At 37.0% G+C, this 20,403-nt stretch overlaps 1 protein-coding gene across 5 annotated transcripts in view; it reads left to right on the top strand.

Moving 5' to 3' along the window:
• The window catches only part of PTCHD4 (patched domain containing 4), a 187,959-nt gene that overhangs the window by 58,323 nt on the left and 109,233 nt on the right, over window positions 1-20,403 (top strand). For all 5 annotated transcript variants that reach the window (XM_032299642.1, XM_032299639.1, XM_032299640.1 and 2 more), the window contains one exon: window positions 1,355-1,835. In XM_032299642.1, the coding sequence (XP_032155533.1) occupies window positions 1,355-1,835 (481 nt within the window). The remainder of the gene's footprint in view (window positions 1-1,354; window positions 1,836-20,403) is intronic.

Genomic DNA, 20,403 nt, shown 5'->3' with positions numbered 1-20,403 from the left:
TTCACTCATGTTACCCAGGCTGGAGTGCAATGGCGCGATCTCGGCTCACCGCAACCTCCGCTTCCTGGGTTCAGGCAATTCTCCTGCCTCAGCTTCCTGAGTAGCTGGGATTACAGGCACGCACCACCATGCCCAGCTAATTTTTTGTAGTTTTAGTAGAGACGGGGTTTCACCATGTTGACCAGGATGGTCTCGATCTCTTGACCTCGTGATCCACCTGCCTCGGCCTCCCCACATGGTCTACTTTTGTCATAAACGTAACTTAGTGCCTGCCTCTCACCTGGTACCCGTGCATATTTTCAGTGCTATACTTTATCATGCAACCTGCTACTAGCTTCAGTATTCTGAGAACCATTACCATTGAAATAAATGATAATTGTGGCAATAATAAAATTCCCAAATTAATGATAATTTGGTGACAACTCTCTGAGATTTCTTTCTTCATGTTGGGGCACACTGGATGAGATTTACTGTTCTCAACCTGTTTTAGTAACTCTTTGACCACATATGCATGCCTTAAGGAGGAGTGATTGCTTCTCTTACCAGTTTCCTTCCATCATGATTTTGCCTCCTCTACTTCATGTCAAACGCTGAAAATGAATTGACTTTTGGCAACTCAATCTGAAATTCTTATCAATCTCATTTGGGAGATTTGTCTACTCTAATCAATAAGAAAATGTCACGTGTGTCTGAGGCAGGTGTTTGGAGGGAGCATTGTAATGTTTGGATATGTATTCACATTATACTTAAGAAACATTTCAGTGCCTTTAAATTAATTATAAGAAACAGCATTTTTTTGTACTGCTCTTCAATATACAATTATATTCCCAGAATATAAAGAATATATAAGAATATTCATGGTCGTGTATATTTGTATGAGTGTTGGCATAGGTATACAAATTAACTCTAGAAAGATTAGTCTGTGTCTATAGAATAGATAATCATCTTAACTTTTGAAATATTATTAGTTTGTGGCAATCTTTACTTTTGGCTGAAACTGAATCATAAAACTTGATCCTTTATTAAGAAGTTGTCATGGATTGCTACAAAAGGAAATGTTGGAAACTGGGATATAAGTGAGATCAAAATATTTATCTACATTTTTCTAAACATGTGGGCAATTCTTTTTGTACTACTTTTTGCATATTTTCTGTCCTTGATCATCATGCGTGGTATCCCATGTAGCTCCAAATGTTGAATATAAAATTCTAACTTGCCTCTCCACCCACATCAGTTTCATAATTACTAGCACCTATCTCTGCCTTCCTTGTGCTCCTTCACTTAGAGTAAGAATCTATTCCCTGGAGTGTGCATCCATTTGGTAACAGAAGTCTCTTCTTTTTCTGTTTTCAAGGATGGGAGGAACAGTTTTATTGGACATCAACTGGGCGGGGTAGTGGAAGTGCCAAACAGCAAAGACCAGCGGGTCAAGTCGGCCAGAGCCATTCAAATCACCTACTACCTCCAGACCTATGGCTCTGCCACCCAAGACCTCATAGGGGAGAAGTGGGAGAATGAGTTCTGTAAGCTTATGAGAAAGCTCCAGGAAGAGCATCAAGACCTCCAGCTCTACTCTTTAGCATCCTTTAGCCTCTGGAGAGACTTTCATAAGATCAGCATCCTGGCCAGAAGCAAGGTCCTGGTGAGCCTTGTGCTGATCCTGACCACAGCCACCCTCTCCAGCTCCATGAAGGACTGCTTGCGGAGTAAGCCCTTCCTGGGCCTCCTGGGGGTGCTCACAGTGTGCATCTCCATCATCACCGCAGCAGGGATCTTCTTCATCACCGATGGAAAGTACAACTCCACCCTGCTGGGAATCCCGTTCTTCGCCATGGGTAACTATCCATCCTTGTGGTAATCGGATTCTTACCGGTTTGGGGCAAGGTAGTATATTTCTTGAATTCTCAGGTGGAAATCTGTTTTAACTTTGCATTGGTGTATCTATGTCATCATGTAAAATTTTACTTGGGTTGTGTCTGTTTCACCTTATTGAGCCTTTTGGAAAATTATGGGATGACCAAACCATTTTCTCATTTAATTTAATGCTATCAAATGTTTTTAAGGTATACAACATTGGAATTCTCTACTCAGATTCCTGAAAAATTACAGGTCAGGGATTATGAGAGACAGAGTTGCTAACGAGTTTCAAAAACGTACTTTGAGCAAAATTTTGTGTTTCATATTCATGACCATTCTCAGGTTGATGGGAGTGAAGAATGAATATCATGAGATGAAAATTTCAGGAACCAATGATGTGTCATGATCTAAAAGAACTTCTTAAGTAAGCTTTGTTCATTAATTTATTTCAGAGTTTCTGCACAGAATATACTCCATTCCCCTACCTCTATACAACTAAAACCTTCCTGCTGCCACTTAGATACATCTCTAATTTTTATTCATTGTTGGTAAAAAGAATTAATGAATAGCCTTAGTCAAGATTATCTTATAATCTTATAAGTTTTCCTCCAGCTATACATAAATTGTCTAGAAAATAGTATGTAAGTGGTGTGTATGTTTGTGTGTTCTTTGAAAGAGAAGATCAGACCTGGGAATAAAGGGGAGTAAGTGCTTAGGAACAAGATTCATGTGTTTTATCAGAAAAGAGATGATGTTGGTGATAGCTATTGGTACAGCAAGAGGGTTCTACACATCAAGTGTGATGTAATTCTCTATGTGTAGCTATTTAGAGAATGAACTGTAAATAGCTTCTTGGTGATGAACTGACATGAGCAAGACAGCCTTCACATTAGACAGCTTAGAGCTTGCGAGGGCATTTGCTAAAATTGCTGGTGAACTAATTAGGTAATGGAAAGATTTATCAGGAAAATATACAATTACATATTCCATACAAGTAGAGAGAAGAGCTGCTTCTACTGATGCTGGATTGTAACATAGGCTCTAATGAAGCCAGAGATGTGTTTTCATTCCTTAAACAAAATAATTTTTTTTCACTCTCCAGGTTAAAATCAGCTCTGAATTACAGCTTTATTAGCAAATTTAAAAAGACATAGGCATGTGGTCAGAAAATCTTCCAGATGATGTTGCCCTTTTCTTTTTTCAACCTTAGCAAACATTTTTAAGAATAAAAGCATGAAGTCGTTTTATATGACAGAGGCTGGGATCTAACTTCTTTATCTATAAACCCAGTGTCATTGTGGCCATCTTAAGTTAGTTTATCTTCTTAAACCTTAGTTTCTTCTCATATAAAATGGGGATTATAATGATATTTTCAAATAACTAGGTTTGAAAATTGTAACAGTATATAATTAAAGCTCATAGCACGTAGTAAATGCTAAGTAAATATTGCCAAGTTTTACTATTTAACCTTATGTTTTAAGTGCAATGGATTCACTGATGAATAGAAAACAGCCCTTGGCTTTAGGAAATTAAGCCCTCCTGGATTTTGCATATGATCTCTAAATACATATGAATCTTGTTAGTAAATGGTATCTCTCTTTTTCCCAAAGAACTTATTCTATGAAAAAATTCTTGTCACCAGTGACAAAGATGAGTTTAGATTTGAATCACTTATACTTGTTACATTTTTTGGATTAAGACTCATCGCTTGAAATAATAAGATTTATAAGAACCATACAGCATGATTTGCAAATGAAACAGTTCCTTTAAGATTAACAAATTGGACACCTTACAACTTTCTAGGGTTTCTTTGTAAAACTGCTGATGAACTAATGAGGTAATGAAATTATTTATCAGAAAAATGTGAAATTACATATTCCATACAAATAAAGAAAAAGTCTACCTCTACTGATGCAAGATTGTAACCTAGGCTCTATGAAGCCAGAGCGGTATTTCCATTCCCTAAACAAATAACTGGTATGCTAAAAGCCACAGCGAGGGAAATGTCTAGACCCTTCAACACACACTTTGCACCTCTCCCAGTGACCTTTAAAATCATAAATAAACCCTGGACAGTGTTGGTTCAGACCTTAGGAAGACTGCTTAATGATTCCTCTGAAGTATTTCTGCAATTCAAGTCCTTAAAATCTCCTGAAAGGAATATTTCTGCTATTTCTGAAAAACGTACTAATGAAAGACCTAAGAACATAAACTTTAAAATTTTTGCTTCATCAAGCAGGCATTTGTTTTGTTGTATTTTGTTTTGTTTGTAAAATGATGGTAGTAGAAAAGAGGCCAAGATTGAGAACAGGTGAAATAAACGGCACACTCTGCTGGGCTTCATCCCAGCTTTTCTGCTAACTCTATGTGTTATCTTAGGCAGCCTGTGAAGCCCCTTTGCCCTAAATCCTTCCTATGTAAAATAAAGGATTTGGAATCATCAGCCTTACAGTTTGAAGATTTCACAATACAACTTGTTTCATCTTTGAAGTCAGTATTTAATCAGTCCTTTATAAAAGCCTTTAAAGTATATGTTATCCTCAAATCTCTAATCTATATTCTCCTTTGTTGCCTTCTAATGTTAAAGAGAGAGAGAGAGACTTTAGAATAGAAAAATCACAGCTTTGCATACAGAGCCTCAGACGCACAAAGCTGTGAGACATAAAAGCACATTGCTGTGAAGGAGGTGAGCTGGAATGTGATGTTGAGCATAAACACGTTGTGTTTGGCACATGCATATCTGCTGCTGGTATACATGATGATGGTTGAAACGGTTTTTGATGAATTACAGTTTACATGGTGTCAAAACTGCATAATCCCTACGTTAGTTGGGTATAAGGGAAAGAAGCCCAACTCTTCTGGTAAATCTCTATTTCTATTCCTATCTTTCTACGATGACTTCTTTGAGGTAGTGAATATTTATTTACTCCATTATGCGTCAACACTCAAACCATTCATGTTTGCCAGTATCATCCCTGAAGCTGGGTGTGTCACTGATACTCTTTGTTCCTCACACTGAACTGGCTCAGCTGTCTTCTCTTTGAATGCATATCTCCCATCTGTACTGCACCTGCTTGTTCTTTTTGTCTGGTCATTCATCCACTTACTATTCTCAATGTCATTTCAGAGGCCTATATACTGTACCTAAATACCCGACAATTTTTAAGCCAGTGACAATTTTTTATGTTTTGTCCTGGTGTTCTCATAAGTAAATTTATATGCGTCAAATTGAATGGCTCAGATTTGGGTTTAGAAAAGAAGATTATTATAGATGCATGCAGTCTCTCTAGAAAAGTATTCAGAGAGAATTCCAGAATTCTAATTTTTTTTTGTTTTTTTTGTTTGTTTGTTTGTTTGTTTGTTTTTTGAGACAGAGTATCGCTCTGTTACCCCGGCAGGAGTGCAGTGATGTGATCTCGACTCACTGCAATCTCTGCTTCCCAGGTTCAAGCAATTCTCCTGCATCAGCCTCCCAAGTAGTGGGGACTACCGGTACATGCCACCATGCCTGGGTAATTTTTGTATTTTTAGTACAGACGGGGTTTTGCCGTGTTGGCCAGGCAGGTCTCGAACTCCTGACTTCAGGAGATCCACCCACCTCAGATTCCTAAAGTGCTGGGATTACAGGTGTGAACCACCACGCCCAGCCATACATTTTAAAAAATACCTGAAAGGACCTAATTTAGTGCCAGCCTAACATCCTTTCTCTCTCTTAAGCACATACCAATGAGAATGACACTAATTTAATTTATAACTCATTGTCAGCCTTTTTTTCACCTCATTTGCTTTATGTGGATGTGTTTCCTCTTTCTCAAAGGAGAAATATGGGCTAATATCACACACAGATGCCAAGCTGGCTCATGCTGTACTTTGCTGACATTCTGTGGATAGTTGCCAGGGATGGTAGTAGCCACGGCTTACTATTATCTAAGTCTGTGTTATGTGTAGAAGTCTCGACACCACAGGACACAGTGCTGACACAGGTAAGAACAAGGCTTTCAGATACAAATTTTCACTCTTTTTCCCAAACTGATGTTCGTTTTAAATTATTTATTTATTTTCAAATATTTATTGCACATCTACTATGTTCAAGAAATTTTGGGTTCTGGAGTAAAAGACATTAAACAGAATTGATCAAGTTGTTACCCTCGTGGACCTTATGTTTTAGGACTGCAGAAGGGATGAACAGGACACCAAAATAAAGAAATATAAACTATGTTATATAGTTTGTGGTATAAAGAATACAAATAAAGCAGAATAATGGGTAAAGAGCATAAGTGGTCATATAAAAGCTTTTCTAAAGAGTAAAATTGAAGCAGAGTTAACCAAAACACCTGAGATAAGTGGGTCTAGCAGAGAGAAACAAATGTACAAAGGCTTTAATACAGGACCTTGCTTGGTGAAGCTGAAGAAGAGAAAGACAGTGAGTGTGGCTGGATCAGAGTCATATCTGAGTGTGAGTGTCACAAGAACGGGTCTAAGAGGTAGTATTGGGTCAGGTCATATAGGGCAGTGAGAATTAATCTTCAGGTGAAATGAAAGCTGTTTGAAGCATTGTAAGACAAGGGTGTATAGTCTGACATACTCTAATGGCACTTTTGTCTATACTATGTAAATTAGTCTACAATGGGGCAAGAATAATTCTAGAGAGACTTTTTTATTTTTTTACTTCAAGATTTTTTATTTGCCTTTAGTTTTCAGAGGTTTGACTATGATGTGTCTTGGTGTAAAATTCTTTCTTGTTTGGTATTCCCTCATTTTCTCAAGTGCGTTGTTTTATATTTTTTCCATAATTGAGAAAATATTAGTCATTATTGCTTCAAATATTTTTCATTACCATATTCTTTCTCCTCTCCCTCTAGGATTGGAATAATATTAATGTTAAATATTTTTCATTATTGTCCCTGAATCTCTGTTCTTTTTCTTTTCGATTTATTTTCCCTGAGTTGCTCAGCTTGGGTAATTTCTTTTCGTTTTTTTTTTTTTTAATTGCATGTTAGGTTTTGGGGTACATGTGAAGAACATCACACACATGGCAGTGTGATTTGCTGCCTTCCTCCCCTTCACCTATATCTGGCATTTCTCCTGATGCTATCTCTCCCCAACTCCCCAACTCCCACTGTCCCTCCCCCATTTTCCCCCAACAGACCCAGTGTGTAGTACTCCCCTCCCTGTGTCCATGTGTTCTCATTGTTCAACACCTGCCTATGAGTGAGAACATGCAGTGTTTGATTTTCTGCTCTTGTGTTAGTTTGCTGAGAATGATGGTTTCCAGGTTCATCCATGTCCCTACAAAGGACCCAAATTCATCGTTTTTGATGGCTGCATAATATTCCGTGGTGTATATGTGCCACATTTTCCCTGTCCAGTCTATCATCGATGGGCATTTGGGTTGGTTCCAGGTCTTTGCTATTGTAAATAGTGCTGCAATGAACATTCGTGTGCATGTGTCCTTACAGTAGAACAATTTATAATCCTTTGGATATATACCCAGTAATGGGATTGCTGGGTCAAATGGAATTTCTATTTCTAGGTCCTTGAGGAATCACGACATTGCCTTCCACAATGGTTGAACTAATTTACACTCCCACCAACAGTGTAAAAGTGTTCCTATTTCTCCACATCCTCTCCAGCATCTGTTGTCTCTAGATTTTTTAATGATCGCCATTCAAACTGGTGTGAGATGGTATTTCAATGTAGTTTTGATTTGCATTTCTCTAATGACCAGTGATGATGAGCATTTTTTAATATGTTTGTTGGCCTCATGTATGTCTTCTTTTGTAAAGTATCTGTTCATATCCTTCACCCACTTTTGAATGGGCTTGTTATTTTTTCTTGTAAATCTGTTTTAATGCTGGATATCAGCCCTTTGTCAGATGGGTAGACTGCAAAAAATTTTTTCCCATTCTGTTGGTTGCCAATTCACTCTAATGACTGTTTCTTTTGCTGTGCAGAAGCTGTGGAGTTTGATTAGGTCCCATTTGTCTATTTTGGCTTTTGTTGCCAATGCTTTTGGTGTTTTGGTCATGAAGTCCTTGCCTACACCTATGTCCTGAATGGTTTTGCCTAGATTTTCTTCCAGGGTTTTTATGGTGTTAGGTCTTATGTTTAAGCCTTTAATCCATCTAGAGTTAATTTTAGTGTAAGGTGTCAGGAAGGAATCCAGTTTCTGCTTTCTGCACATGGCTAGCCAGTTTTCCCAACACCATTTATTAAACAGGGAATCCTTTCCCCATTGCTTGTTTTTGTCAGGTTTGTCAAAGATCGGATGGTTGTAGATATGTTGTGTTGCCTCTGAGGCCTCTGTTCTGTTCCATTGGTCTATATCTCTGTTTTGGTACCAGTACCATGCTGTTTTGATTACTGTAGCCTTGTAGTATAGTTTGAAGTCTGGTAGTGTGATGCCTCCCGCTTTGTTCTTTTTGCTTAGAATTGACTTGGCTATGTGGGCTCTCTTTTGGTTCCATACGAAGTTTAAGGTGTTTTTTTTCAGTTCCTACAGAGACTATTTAACAGTTTATTACAAATTCTGCATAGCATAGAATGGTGCTGTGAAATAGCATGGGAACAGGGATGGTGATAAAAAGGAATTCGATTCAGGATAAGTATTTGAAAATAGAATTGACAGGACTCAGTGAGGGACTAGATATGGCATGTAAGATGATCTGCACCTCTACCCAAGAACTTAGAGTATATTAAAAAAAGAGTAAAAGAATTGTCAAGGATGACCCCAAGCTTTGAGGACCAAAGGAGTGATAGAATGCATTTGCCATTTGCTGTAGTTGGGAAGTCATGAGAGAAATTTATTGTGGGTGAAAAATCAAAACCAAGTGGTAAATGTGGGGTGGGTAATATAACACAGTACATAGATCAGGCTCGGAGGAAGTCTGTAAATTAGAGCTGAAGATACAAATTTGAGATTCATCATGGCATAGCTAATATGGAAAACCATAGGATCCAATGAAATCAACTATAAACATAAATATGAATGAAAAAACCAAAGACATCCAAGACTTGAGCCCCGGAGTATTTCAGTGCTTAGAAATTGGGAAGATGAGGGGTTCAAAAAATGATACTAAGAAGGATCAGGCAGAAAAATAGCATGAGAACCAAGAGAGAATAATGAACCAGCAGCAAAGTAAAAGAAGTATTTCATGAAGGAGCAAGGGATCAATTGTCTCAAAGGCGGCTAAGAAATTGTGTCCATTGAGAACTGAGAAGTAGCCATCTCATTTAGCAATATAAAAGTCACTGGTGACTTTGAAAAGAGCTGCTTGGGGGAATGCTGAAAATGAAAGGGTAATTTCAAGATACTGAATAGAGCTTGAAGGGAAGTGAAGATAGTTAATAAAGACAGTTCTTTTGAGGGATTTGGCATTAAAAAAGAAATTAATGTTTACGGGCTCATGGGAACACACAGGTGAGAAAGAAAACTTTACAGAAAAGTACAGACAGGAAGAAATTGCAGAAGCCATGAAACTGAGTAGGAAAGAAGGGACTATGTTCAGAGCACAAGTGGAGTCATTGCATAGACAATTCACCTACTATAAGAAAAGGAAAGTCGTAATACATGGACAAATCCAGATAACTCAATGCATATGGGGATGAGAACATGTGGATATTCTCCTCTGTGGCTTCAACTTTGTCAGCAAATATGAAGCCCGTCATCAGCTGAGAACAAACTTGGGGAAGGAGGTGTTGGTTTGCGGAAAGTGAAAGGAATTTGAGTCACGTTGGAAAACTGGAGACTGAATTACAGAAGAAAATTCAAATGGATAACTAGAAACCACTAAAGGCCCACTTGGAGTTTGTGTTCGTGAATTGTTTTAAAAAGAAATGGCTAAACATAGTTTGTGTTTTTTTAACCCGCAGCCACATACAGTTGGGTAGAAGAATTGAGTAGGTGTTGAGTTTAATTTAATCGGAAAAGAAAAAATGAGGTTTACAGTGTATACAAAGATGTGACTATAGTGACAGATCATGAAAATTGTGCAGGTCAGAGTCAGTAGACTAAACCATATTGCAATAACAAATAATACATTAATTAAGTTAACATAATAAAGATATATTTCTCGCTCATCTCACAGTTAGGCATGGGTCAGGAAGATCTCTTTGCCACTTCCCTTCCAACAGAGACTCAGGGATGCAGGATGCCTCCATCTTGCAGCCATGCATCCTCAAAATTTGTGCTCAAGGACATATAGGCAAAAGAAAAAATAGTTAGAGAACTCACACCTATTTGTAACAGCCTTATCTCAGAGTGATGCAGTTACTTCTTACACATTCTACTGGCTACCCAACAGCAAGGAGTATAGAAAACACAGATGGGCAAATGGATTGTTTTATGAGCATCACTTGTCTCTTTCACATAAAATAAGCCAAACAGTAAAGGAAATGGCAGTATTATTCCCTATCATCACCATGTTAAGAAATTGATAAGGTGAAATATAGTTCTTTCTGGGTCAGACAATTGTTTTAGGTTGGAATTTGCTCTTGTTATCTAGACAAGATATCTACTTAATTATGTTGGAGATATCTAGTTATCTATGACAAATACCACAAAATTTAGTGGGATGAAACAATCACTTCATTATGTTCATGGTTCTGTGGGTCAGTCGTTTTGAAAATACACACCTCTTCTCTCCTTTACATTATGCACCTCTATTTCCCAAAGAGTGAACCAGTGCAGATTTTAGGATATAGTGGACCCACTCAGACTTAATTCTTGGCTAAAGTTCTTTTTAATGGCTATAAGTTCTTTTCAATCATTATTTTACAGTATTAGAAATGTTTCTAATATGTTGCCACAAGGCTTAGTTTACTTAGGATCATCAAACACATCCAAATCCTTCCGAAAATAACTCCATTGCTGTAAGAGAAAGGACCTTACTATGACATCCAGAATGTTTAGTTGGAGCTATTTCTTAACCATGTTAATTGTAGTCATGCTACTTTTGGTGAGAGTCACCTCCTTTGGAAAACACTGGCCAATGCTGTGAAAATGTTCCTAGGCTTATGCTTAAAGGCTTAGAGTCAGAAGACGTGGAGTCCAGTCCAGCTCCTGCCGAGTACCTGCTAGATGTCTTCTCCCTGGGCTTCCTTCACCTTACTCCTTCATAAGATGAGGAAGAACTCATTGTTCTTTTTTTTTTTTTTTTTTTTTTGGGACAGAGTTTCGCTCTTGTTACCCAGGCTGGAGTGCAATGGCGCGATCTCGGCTCACCGCAACCTCCATCTCCTGGGTTCAGGCAATTCTCCTGCCTCAGCCTCCTGAGTAGCTGGAATTACAGGCACGCGCCACCATGCCTAGCTAATTTTTTGTATTTTTAGTAGAGACAGGGTTTCACCGTGTTGACCAGGATGGTCTCGATCTCTTGACCTCGTGATCCACCTGCCTCAGCCTCCCAGAGTGCTGGGATTACAGGCTTGAGCCACCGCGCCCGGCGAACTCATTGTTCTTTAACATCTCTTTCACTTTTACTCTTTAATCAGTGAATCATTTATTTGACACTTAAGTCTGTGTGTCATCTCAGCTAGAGTTTTTGTTTTGTTTGTTTTGTTTTGTTTTGAGACAGAGTCTCACTCTGTCGCCGGGCTGGAGTGCAAGTGGCATGATGTCAGCTCACCGCAATCTCCACCTCCTGGGTTCAATGGATTCCCCTGCCACAGCCTCCCAAGTAGCTGGCACTACAGGTGCCTGCCACCACACCCAACTAGTTTTTTGTGTTTTAGTAGAGACAGGGTTTCACCATGTTGGCCAGGATGGTCACGATCTCCTGACCTGGTGATCTGCCCACCTCAGCTTCAAAGTGCTGGGGGTTATAGGTATGGGCCACAGTGCCCAGCCTCATCTAGAGTTTTGACTCACTGGAGGATACAACTGGGTCTCCTTGGCACCTTTGCCATTGTCTAAAGTACCCATAGTCAGCATTTTTAAACTTTGACTTACTGGAGGCTTTTATGATTAGTAGAGTTCTTAGAGCAAGAAGAATCTTATCTTTTGGTTGTTTTTAGTTTAGGTATTTTAATGTGCCTATTTTTATATATGTAATTCTTTAGTTTTAATTTTCTTGACTATTTATTTCCTTCTCTGTTCTGTTAGAACTTTGACATGGACCTACTGTGTCAGAGCTTTCTAATGAAGCGATACATTGTCTCACTAACTTGTTTTGCTACATCTTTTAAAGGAGGTAGAAAAGAAAGCTATCTCCGCATAAGAAGTTAGAGGTGAATTTTATGTCAAGCATTTGAGGTAGCATTGACTAGTGTGTACTTTTTATTGTATAGCACTGTCCAACACTGCTAGTAATTTTCCTGACTCCTTAAGGTTCTACATCTTCTTTGGAATCCACCTCCGTCTATAGCACTTTTTACTGCGAATGAGCTTCTTCAAGTGGTTACTGGGGTTTAGAAATGAGAAAGAGTACTGTTACATAACAATTTTACTGAGGGTGAGAATCACATGGACCCATTTTAGTAATCTTGTTTATCTTGACAGTAGCTGATATGCCAGTTTAGATTTTTTTAAATAGGAAGATTTGTAAATATGCCTCCTGTTGTCCAATATGTGCTGCTCTTGCTTTTTACTTCTTGAGTCAGATAGTGAATCGGGATTGAATAGTTAAGCAGGGAGGGACATGGGAGTGACATCAGTTTATCTAGCACATGGTAGAGTAATTAATATGTCAGGTACTTCCATTTCTCCAACTTGGGCATCTAATCCATCCTCAAATACATGTCTATCAAAAGCAACTTTAACACTCCTCATTAATTGAAGTCTACTTTACTGTCATGCCAGAATGTCCCAAGAAAAAAGTATTCCTGGTGCAGGACAGCTGCAGTTGCCAACCAGAATGGGATTTTTTTCTGCAGTACTGCATCAAGCAATGTGAATGCTGCAAACGAAACTCTGGAAACTTGTAAGGTGAAAATGCATTAAGGGTTATGCCATTGTTTTTCTGAAGAAAAATGTATTGAAAAACTGGAGATATACTTCCTAGATTAAATTATCTTCCAAGCCAGTATTATCATATCTAGTCATCTAATAAGAAAGAAAATTGGCAGAGAAAGATGAGATGCATTCTATGCTTATTTGATGGTCCCAGAGGCCAGTCTCAGGCTTCCAAGAATCGAGGAACCCCTGTGGGCTGACTCCCACCTGCCTTCCTGGAACATGGTGGCTTATGTTTGCAGCAAGTATTTGTGTATCATAGTTGTTGGCACCTTTGCTAATGATTGAGTAATGCCTTAATCCAGACAAAGACAAAATTCTAATATTTGAGGCTGGACTTACAGATCCTTAGCAAATCAATCTGAGTACAGTCTGAGTTTGAGTTTAATATAAAGAAGATGCTGCTGTTTGTCTTGCTGCTTCCCACATTGACTTAGTCTGAATAGAAATAAGACAAGGTCCAGGCCAGTGATACTTCCAGTGATTGTTTCCATTTTAGGTGTAACATTCTAAATAAACATTCTGTTTAATAATATAAATTAAGATAGTATGTTAATAAAGAATGTTTATTAATAGTATTTGAGGTGACATAATAAAAGACACAAATACATATTAGTAAATGATAAAAACCAAGTAATGAAGGAAAATGAGATAATTTCACTGGAAAGAACTGGGGACAAGATTAGAAGAAAAAAAAAAGAAAAAAAAAAAGGAAGGAGGTTAAATGACTCATTTCATCAAATGAAAACCAAGTAAGATTATATAAAAGAGATCACTGGAAGCCACCTAACATGTAGATTTTGGGGTGAGACTGATGAACATAATGAGGGCTCATTATAATACTTAGCAGTAAATTGATGGCTTCACTCTCTGTAATTCTGTTACCTTCCTCCTCCTTTACTCTGCCGTGATGCAGAGTCATGGCAAAGTTATATACTTTACTGTGTTGTCACAATGAGGGGCAAATAATAAGGGGTGTACTCAGTAATTATTTCTTGAATGAATGACTTGTGATTTTACTAGCTCATAGTAAAGAAAAAGGTTATTTTTTTTTAGAAAAATAACCTTTATCTTTACTATGAGCTAGTAAAATCACAAGTCATTCATTATTCATATTATTTTTTAGAAAAATGCTATAAACCTGAATGTAAAATTATGTGTTCTTTTAAAATTTTTAAATCAATGGCTTTTCAGGAAAGCCATTGACAATGATTGGGTAATGAGGGGATTTGGGGGTTTCAAATATAAGAGTTTAGTTTAAAAGTTGTACCTTTTTGTGTTTGCATGGAGCTTGGAGCTTCACGCACTGAAAAGTATTCAGTGGCAATTTTTTGATGAAAATGGATTCCTTATTTGCCAAGAGGTAAGTAGGGCAGCTGTTTCTATTAAATAAGGAAGTAAAGTCATCAGAACCATTCTCAAGACTGTGTGGAGTCAGGATCAGAACATGTATTTCTTGATTTTGCCTCCCAGGCTCCTTGGCTTTGCTAGCTGTTCTCAAACTGAGCCTAGGAGGTTCTGGGCTGCAGAGGGTACTGCAGGGCCTGAGAACAGTTCAGCCATCAGGAGTCTCAGTTACTCTGTAGTCCAAGCTGCAGGGCATTGCTGCAATCTTGACTCACTTTAACCTCTACTTCCCAGGTTCAAGTAATTCTCCTCTCTCAGCCACTCGAGTAACTGGGATTATAAGCATGCGCCACCACATTTGACTAATTTTTGTATTTTTATTAATAGTAAAGATGGAGTTTCACCGTCTTGGCAAGGCCGGTCTCGAACTCCTGACCTCAAGTTATCCGCCTGCCTCAGTCTCCCAAAGAGCTGGGATTATAGGTGTGAGTCACCATGCCCAGCCACTCTCTCCTGCTTCTGACCATGCACTTTGCCCTAAATATTTTACATGACAAGTTTCCATAAACATTGTTTGAATAAAAAATGACTATGAACTTAAATATATATATATATATATATATATATATATATATATAAGGTTGGGATAATCAGTACAACAAACCCCTGTGACATGAATTTACCTATATAACAAACCTGCACATGTACCCTTAAAAGAAAAGTTAAAAGTTAAACCTAAAAGTTAAAAAAAAAAAAAGTTTGAAAACTGCTATTCCTCTACCATTTTACTGTGCCTCCTTCATAATATAACGGAAGGCAAAAACTAAATGCATTTCATACCATCGGTGGCTGTGCTTCAATCAAATATTCTATCCATGTACTTCCTGCAGTCATTTTATTGAAGTGTTCCTGGGGGTATGATTTCTACTTAACACCTTAACTTTCTCTCCTGTAGACAAGTTAACCCAACCCAAAAGGTTGGAGGCGATGAGGGTTTATGGTTGCCAGGATAAACTATGTAGGATGCCAAGACATTCAATGACAGAATTATCTGTAATTTTATTGTATTCCCGGGGAAGAACTTTTGCCTTATGGGTCTAGAAATTGTTTAATAAAGGCACAGTGGCCAAATCAAACTCTCAATGAAGGAATCCCATTAAGTATATTGACAAAAGATAAATAAGTGAGCCGGAATCTCTGTCTCCTATCCTCTCCAAAAAAGTGGCTTGCATATATCTTCTAACTAGGCTTCATTTTCTAAAGATATGTAAAAACACCAATGATTATTCAGAAGGCTTTGTGATGAGCATAAATTAAAGCAGTGATGCCTGATGAATTTCTTTGTTCCTTTCAAAGAATGCTGCCACAATGCCTCCCAGATGCCATTGCTCCCAGGAAAGTTCTGTGTGTGTAAAACGATACTCATCTTGCTAGCCCTGACCATTCTATGTCGGCCACCTCCTTTTGTTGATAAACTTTTGTCAAGATGAGTCAATATCACTGACTATGTAAGTAAATGAACTAAGTAAATAGTGTTTCTGATGGGACTAGCAGACATTCTTTCTCCTTTATGTATTTATTTATTATAAATATGTTACTTATTTATGTCAGTAGATAAATAGGTCAAATGAGACAAACTCTATGTATATCAAATGAGTTTAATCCTCAGAAAGTGACCATCTTTTTATGATTTCTAATTGTTAGAAGTTCTTCCCTACTGTTCCCTCCTATGAACTTCCTACAACACCTTTCTTTTTTGTTATGTTATTTAGTTCAGTCTAAATAACACATTTGCCCATTCTAATTCCTCTTAATCTTTCCCTGAAAAATGAAAATCCTAAAGCAGCAGCAGGTGTGTTCCTGTATTCCCCCACCCTACCCAAAGGCCATTACCAACATGCCATCTATATGTACTCAGCTCAGCACTACTGTGTTTCTGTAGCATTTCAGCCAAGGCAGAGAGGTCTCTCCAAAGAAACCCATGGGTTTAGTGTCTATACAGCTTCTAATTCTAACCAAAACCAAACTGATATATATCCAAATATACAAGGCTGTTTCATATCTCATAATGTTTCTTTTTCTAGAAATTACCTTCTACCTCTTGTAATTTACAAGATTCAAATGTTCTTTGTTCTATGGCATTTTTTTACTGACCTCCAAATATAGGAATCATTGACTGATTTCCTTTTTTGCCTTCTCTGTTCTCTTGTTTACATGCCTATTGTCACTTCCCAAGCTATGCTACAAAGCCTTCATTAAAAGATCGAGACTTAACTATTTTTGTGTCCCAGACAACTAGTAGAGGGCCTAGGACAATATAGGAGGTAATTTTAAATTATTTTTGGAAAGACTGAATGAAAGATGCTCCCTCATATTGATCCACTATGCATAATCGGCTTTTACCTTGGGTGCCTTGCATGGGATTTGTGTTGGTCAATCTGTTTTCCCTCTCCATTGCCACCATAATTTCTTCCCACCATTCTCTTTTCTGATCTTTGCTCTGGACAGCTGATTCCTATGGACTGCATTGCCCAGTATCCCTTGTCCTCTGGCTTTTGTTTGGTTTTGGCCAATAAAAGTCACCACCAGAAAATAGTAGGACAGAGGGAAAAATAGGTCAAAGTCTTTCTTACATGCTCCCTCCTTCCCTGCTCTGACAACAACTTCAATATCTGACAGGCAGCCTCTGCTCCATATCTACAACCATCATCAAGCACTGGTAATACTATTTTGTCTCTTATACTTTAAAAGTGGTAACAGCTTCCTGCTCTTAATAGTCTGCGTATTTCAACATACTTTTTGTTGTTCTGTTTTTCCATCGACTCTGCTCATATCTCTATAAGTAAGTTCTTTTCAATTCTATCATCTGAGGGATTTTTCTATCCTGCTAAGCCTCTCAATTTCTTACTAGATACGAAACTCACATCCTGCTGGATCTAAAGTCCTGGCCTAAGGTTCATCCACTTGTTTTAATTCATTGCCTAACTCTTGCCAACTAACCATTTTCAAGGGAAATGGATTCTACTGTCTACCAACCCAGCTCCTGGCCGTGAATGGACTTAGGAGCAGTCTGCATTGCCCACTTGTCTTTGAATATCACCTGACACCTGGACGTCTGCTGCCATATTCTGTCTGTCGCTTTTACATCTCAAGTCACAATGTCCTTAATACATTGTGCATTGTATCTCCTTTCAGAGGCCAGGCAACTGTCAAGGTTCATTTTACCTACTTTTATAATTCCTAGAGTCTGCTTTCTCCAAGTGGAAGTCTTGAGGGCAAAACTTCCTGCGTAGACTTATTTTTGTATCTATCTTAGCTATTGTGATATGTCGGCTTTGAAAAAGAGCCTGAAGAAAATTCTTCTAACATACATATTTTTCCCGTCATGATTAGCAACATCTGAGACTGCCATTAAAAGAGGTTATACTCTCTAAAAAGCATGAATAGAAAAATTATCGCAGTGGTGACTTCCATATCCCCATAATCATTTTTAGGTCATGGTGGCTATTTTTTTCCATGTACTTAGTTTAAGCTAAAAGTAGTTTGACATAAAATTGTTGCCTTACAGTCAGACTTTCCAAATATATATAAAAGAGGCTGCCTGTCCTTGTTTTGTGCCATGGTGCCTGTGCTTTTACGGCTGAAAATAGCATTGGCGTTCATTCCTGGCACATTACACTGCAGGCTTCTATCTAATTTGCTGTCCACGCTCACCCTGAAGTCCTTTTCAGCATTGCTGCTTTCCAAGTATTTTCTTTTCATTCAGTATCTGTGTCTCATACAAAGCTATTCATTTTACATTTTCAAGGTTGACACACACCTTTCTACAATCTCTCTTCTCTCTATTCTGGGTGGTAATTGTGTGTGTGTGTGTGTGTGTGTGTGTGTGTGTGTGTGTGTGTATTTAATTTATATTTTTCTTATTACAAAAGCAATGCAGCATATTTATTATAGGAAAACATTAAAAGAAAAAGGAAGTATAAGACCACCATCCAAAGAATATTAGTAATAAAAAATATGTGCATAATTTTATTACATCTATACTTAAATATATAAATATACAAAAATATCAAACAAAAGTGAGATGACTGTATATATGTTATTACGCATCCTCCTTTTTTATTTAATAATAATCAAGAGTTTTCATAGGTACAGAAACTGTATAAAACCTGCATGTGTACTATTTTTACTAATAGCTATATGTTGACACGTGTGAATACTTCTCAGAGGAAGAAATAGAACATTATCAGCATTCTAGAAGCCTCCTGAGCACATTTTCCTAATTACAACTCCCTCCCTCGTCCTTTGTAATAACGAGTGTATTGACTTTTATGGTAATCACCTTTAACTTTTTTTCATAGTTTTTCCACATATGTTATAGTGTGCGTGCATTTGTACATGTGTGTGTATATTATATATATAATATATATAATTATACATATAATTATATATATATATAAATATATATATAAATTTTATATATATATATAAAATTATCCTGGTGAAATAAATATTTTATCAGCATAAAGTGGTGTTCTATCTCTAAAAATAGTTTTTAGCCTATTTTCTATTGCTAATATAAATTCCGATATTAATATAGATTCATCAGAATATTTTGTTCATATATGTTGTTTCTCTATTTTTTTTGTATTAACCTGTTTTCTCACGTTTTCCGTATGTGATTTGTAAATTGTGTATAGTTGAATGTGGAGATTCTTCCAGACTAATGATTTTTTTGTCTCTTAGTGGAAAAATTTAGTTCCTTCAGTTTCTTCAAAATAATTTTAGATATAATTGAATTTAAATCTATTGGCTTATTTTTGCTTTCTAGTTGTCTTGTATGTCTGTATGTTATTGTTGTTCTTTTTAATTGACCATCTTTTGAATTGAATTAATGTATTTCATCACTCATTTTTCCCTTTTGCAAGTTTGAAAGTTAAAACTTTTGCTTTTGATTTTGTGATTATTATACAAATTACAGTACTTATATTTTAAAAATCTAAAATTAATCAAAACCTTCATTTTCCTTTCATATATAATAAATAGCTTAAATCATTTGAGCTCCATTTAGACTTCCTCCCAACTTGCATGTTATTGCTGTCTAGCACTCTAAGTCTATTGTTAGGTTTTCTTTTTTTAACATCATTAGACCTTATTATTTCTTTTTGATACAGCTCATGGTCTTTCACATTTACTAACACACATATTTAACAATTGTTTTTTCTTCTTACATCTCTGACCTTCCATCTGGGATCAGTCTTCTTTCTAAAGAACATTACTTAGTTCTTTAGAAATGTTCTGCTGGTGCAAACCTCTCTTCATTTTTTTGTTTCTTTGTTTTACTCAAAATGTGTTTTTGGTCCTTACACTGAAAGCTGTTTTTACTGGGTACAGAATTCCTTTATTATATTGAAAATAACTATTCTTTATCATCTTTATCCCATTGTCTTTTTCTCTGACTGATTTTAATATTCTTCTTTGTCTTTGGTTTTCTGCAGTTTTGCTGTGATATATCCAGATGTGGCTTCCTTTGATTGATTTATTTTATTTATTTTGATTTGAATTTGTCTCACTGAGGATTCATTGGACCTCTTGAATTCATTGTTCATGGTTTTTACAAAATCTAAAAAACAATATCTATTCAAATATTATTTTTTATATTATTCTTTCCCTTCCCTCTTGTACTCCAATCAAACATATATTACAATTTCTTATGTCTCATACTTCCTTTTGTATTTTCTCCTTGTCTTTGTGCTGCATTGTGAATAATTTCTTCTGTCTAATAGAAAAGTTTACTAATTTTCTCCTTTGTAGCATCTAAACAAAAGAGAAGAGGTAGCTAATATTAATATGTAGCTAAAAATATTCATTAAATATTAAAATATTTATTAATGGATTTTTTATTTCTACCAGTTTTAGTTCTTTTTGGAGTTGCCTATGTCTATACCTGCTTCCCATCTGAAGATACTTTTTCAAGGTTATATTTGTTTTTGTTAAGGTAAGCACATGTGTTAGTCCATTTTCATGCTGCTAATAAAGACACACCTGAGTCTGGGAAGAAAAAGAGTTTTAATTGGACTTACAGTTCCACATGGCTGGGAATGACTCAGAATCATGGTGGGAGGCAAAAGGCCCTTCTTACATGGTGGTGGCAAGGGAAAATAAGAAGGATGATAAAACCATCAGATCCATGAGACTTATTCACTACCATGAGAACAGTATGGGGGAAACGGCCCCCATGATTAAAC

This window comes from Sapajus apella, unplaced genomic scaffold (genome assembly GCF_009761245.1).
Source record: "Sapajus apella isolate SASKATOON/1434 unplaced genomic scaffold, GSC_monkey_1.0 scaffold41, whole genome shotgun sequence".
In the NCBI taxonomy this organism is placed as follows: Eukaryota; Metazoa; Chordata; class Mammalia; order Primates; family Cebidae; genus Sapajus; species Sapajus apella.
This window is presented reverse-complemented; position numbering and strand designations above follow the sequence as displayed.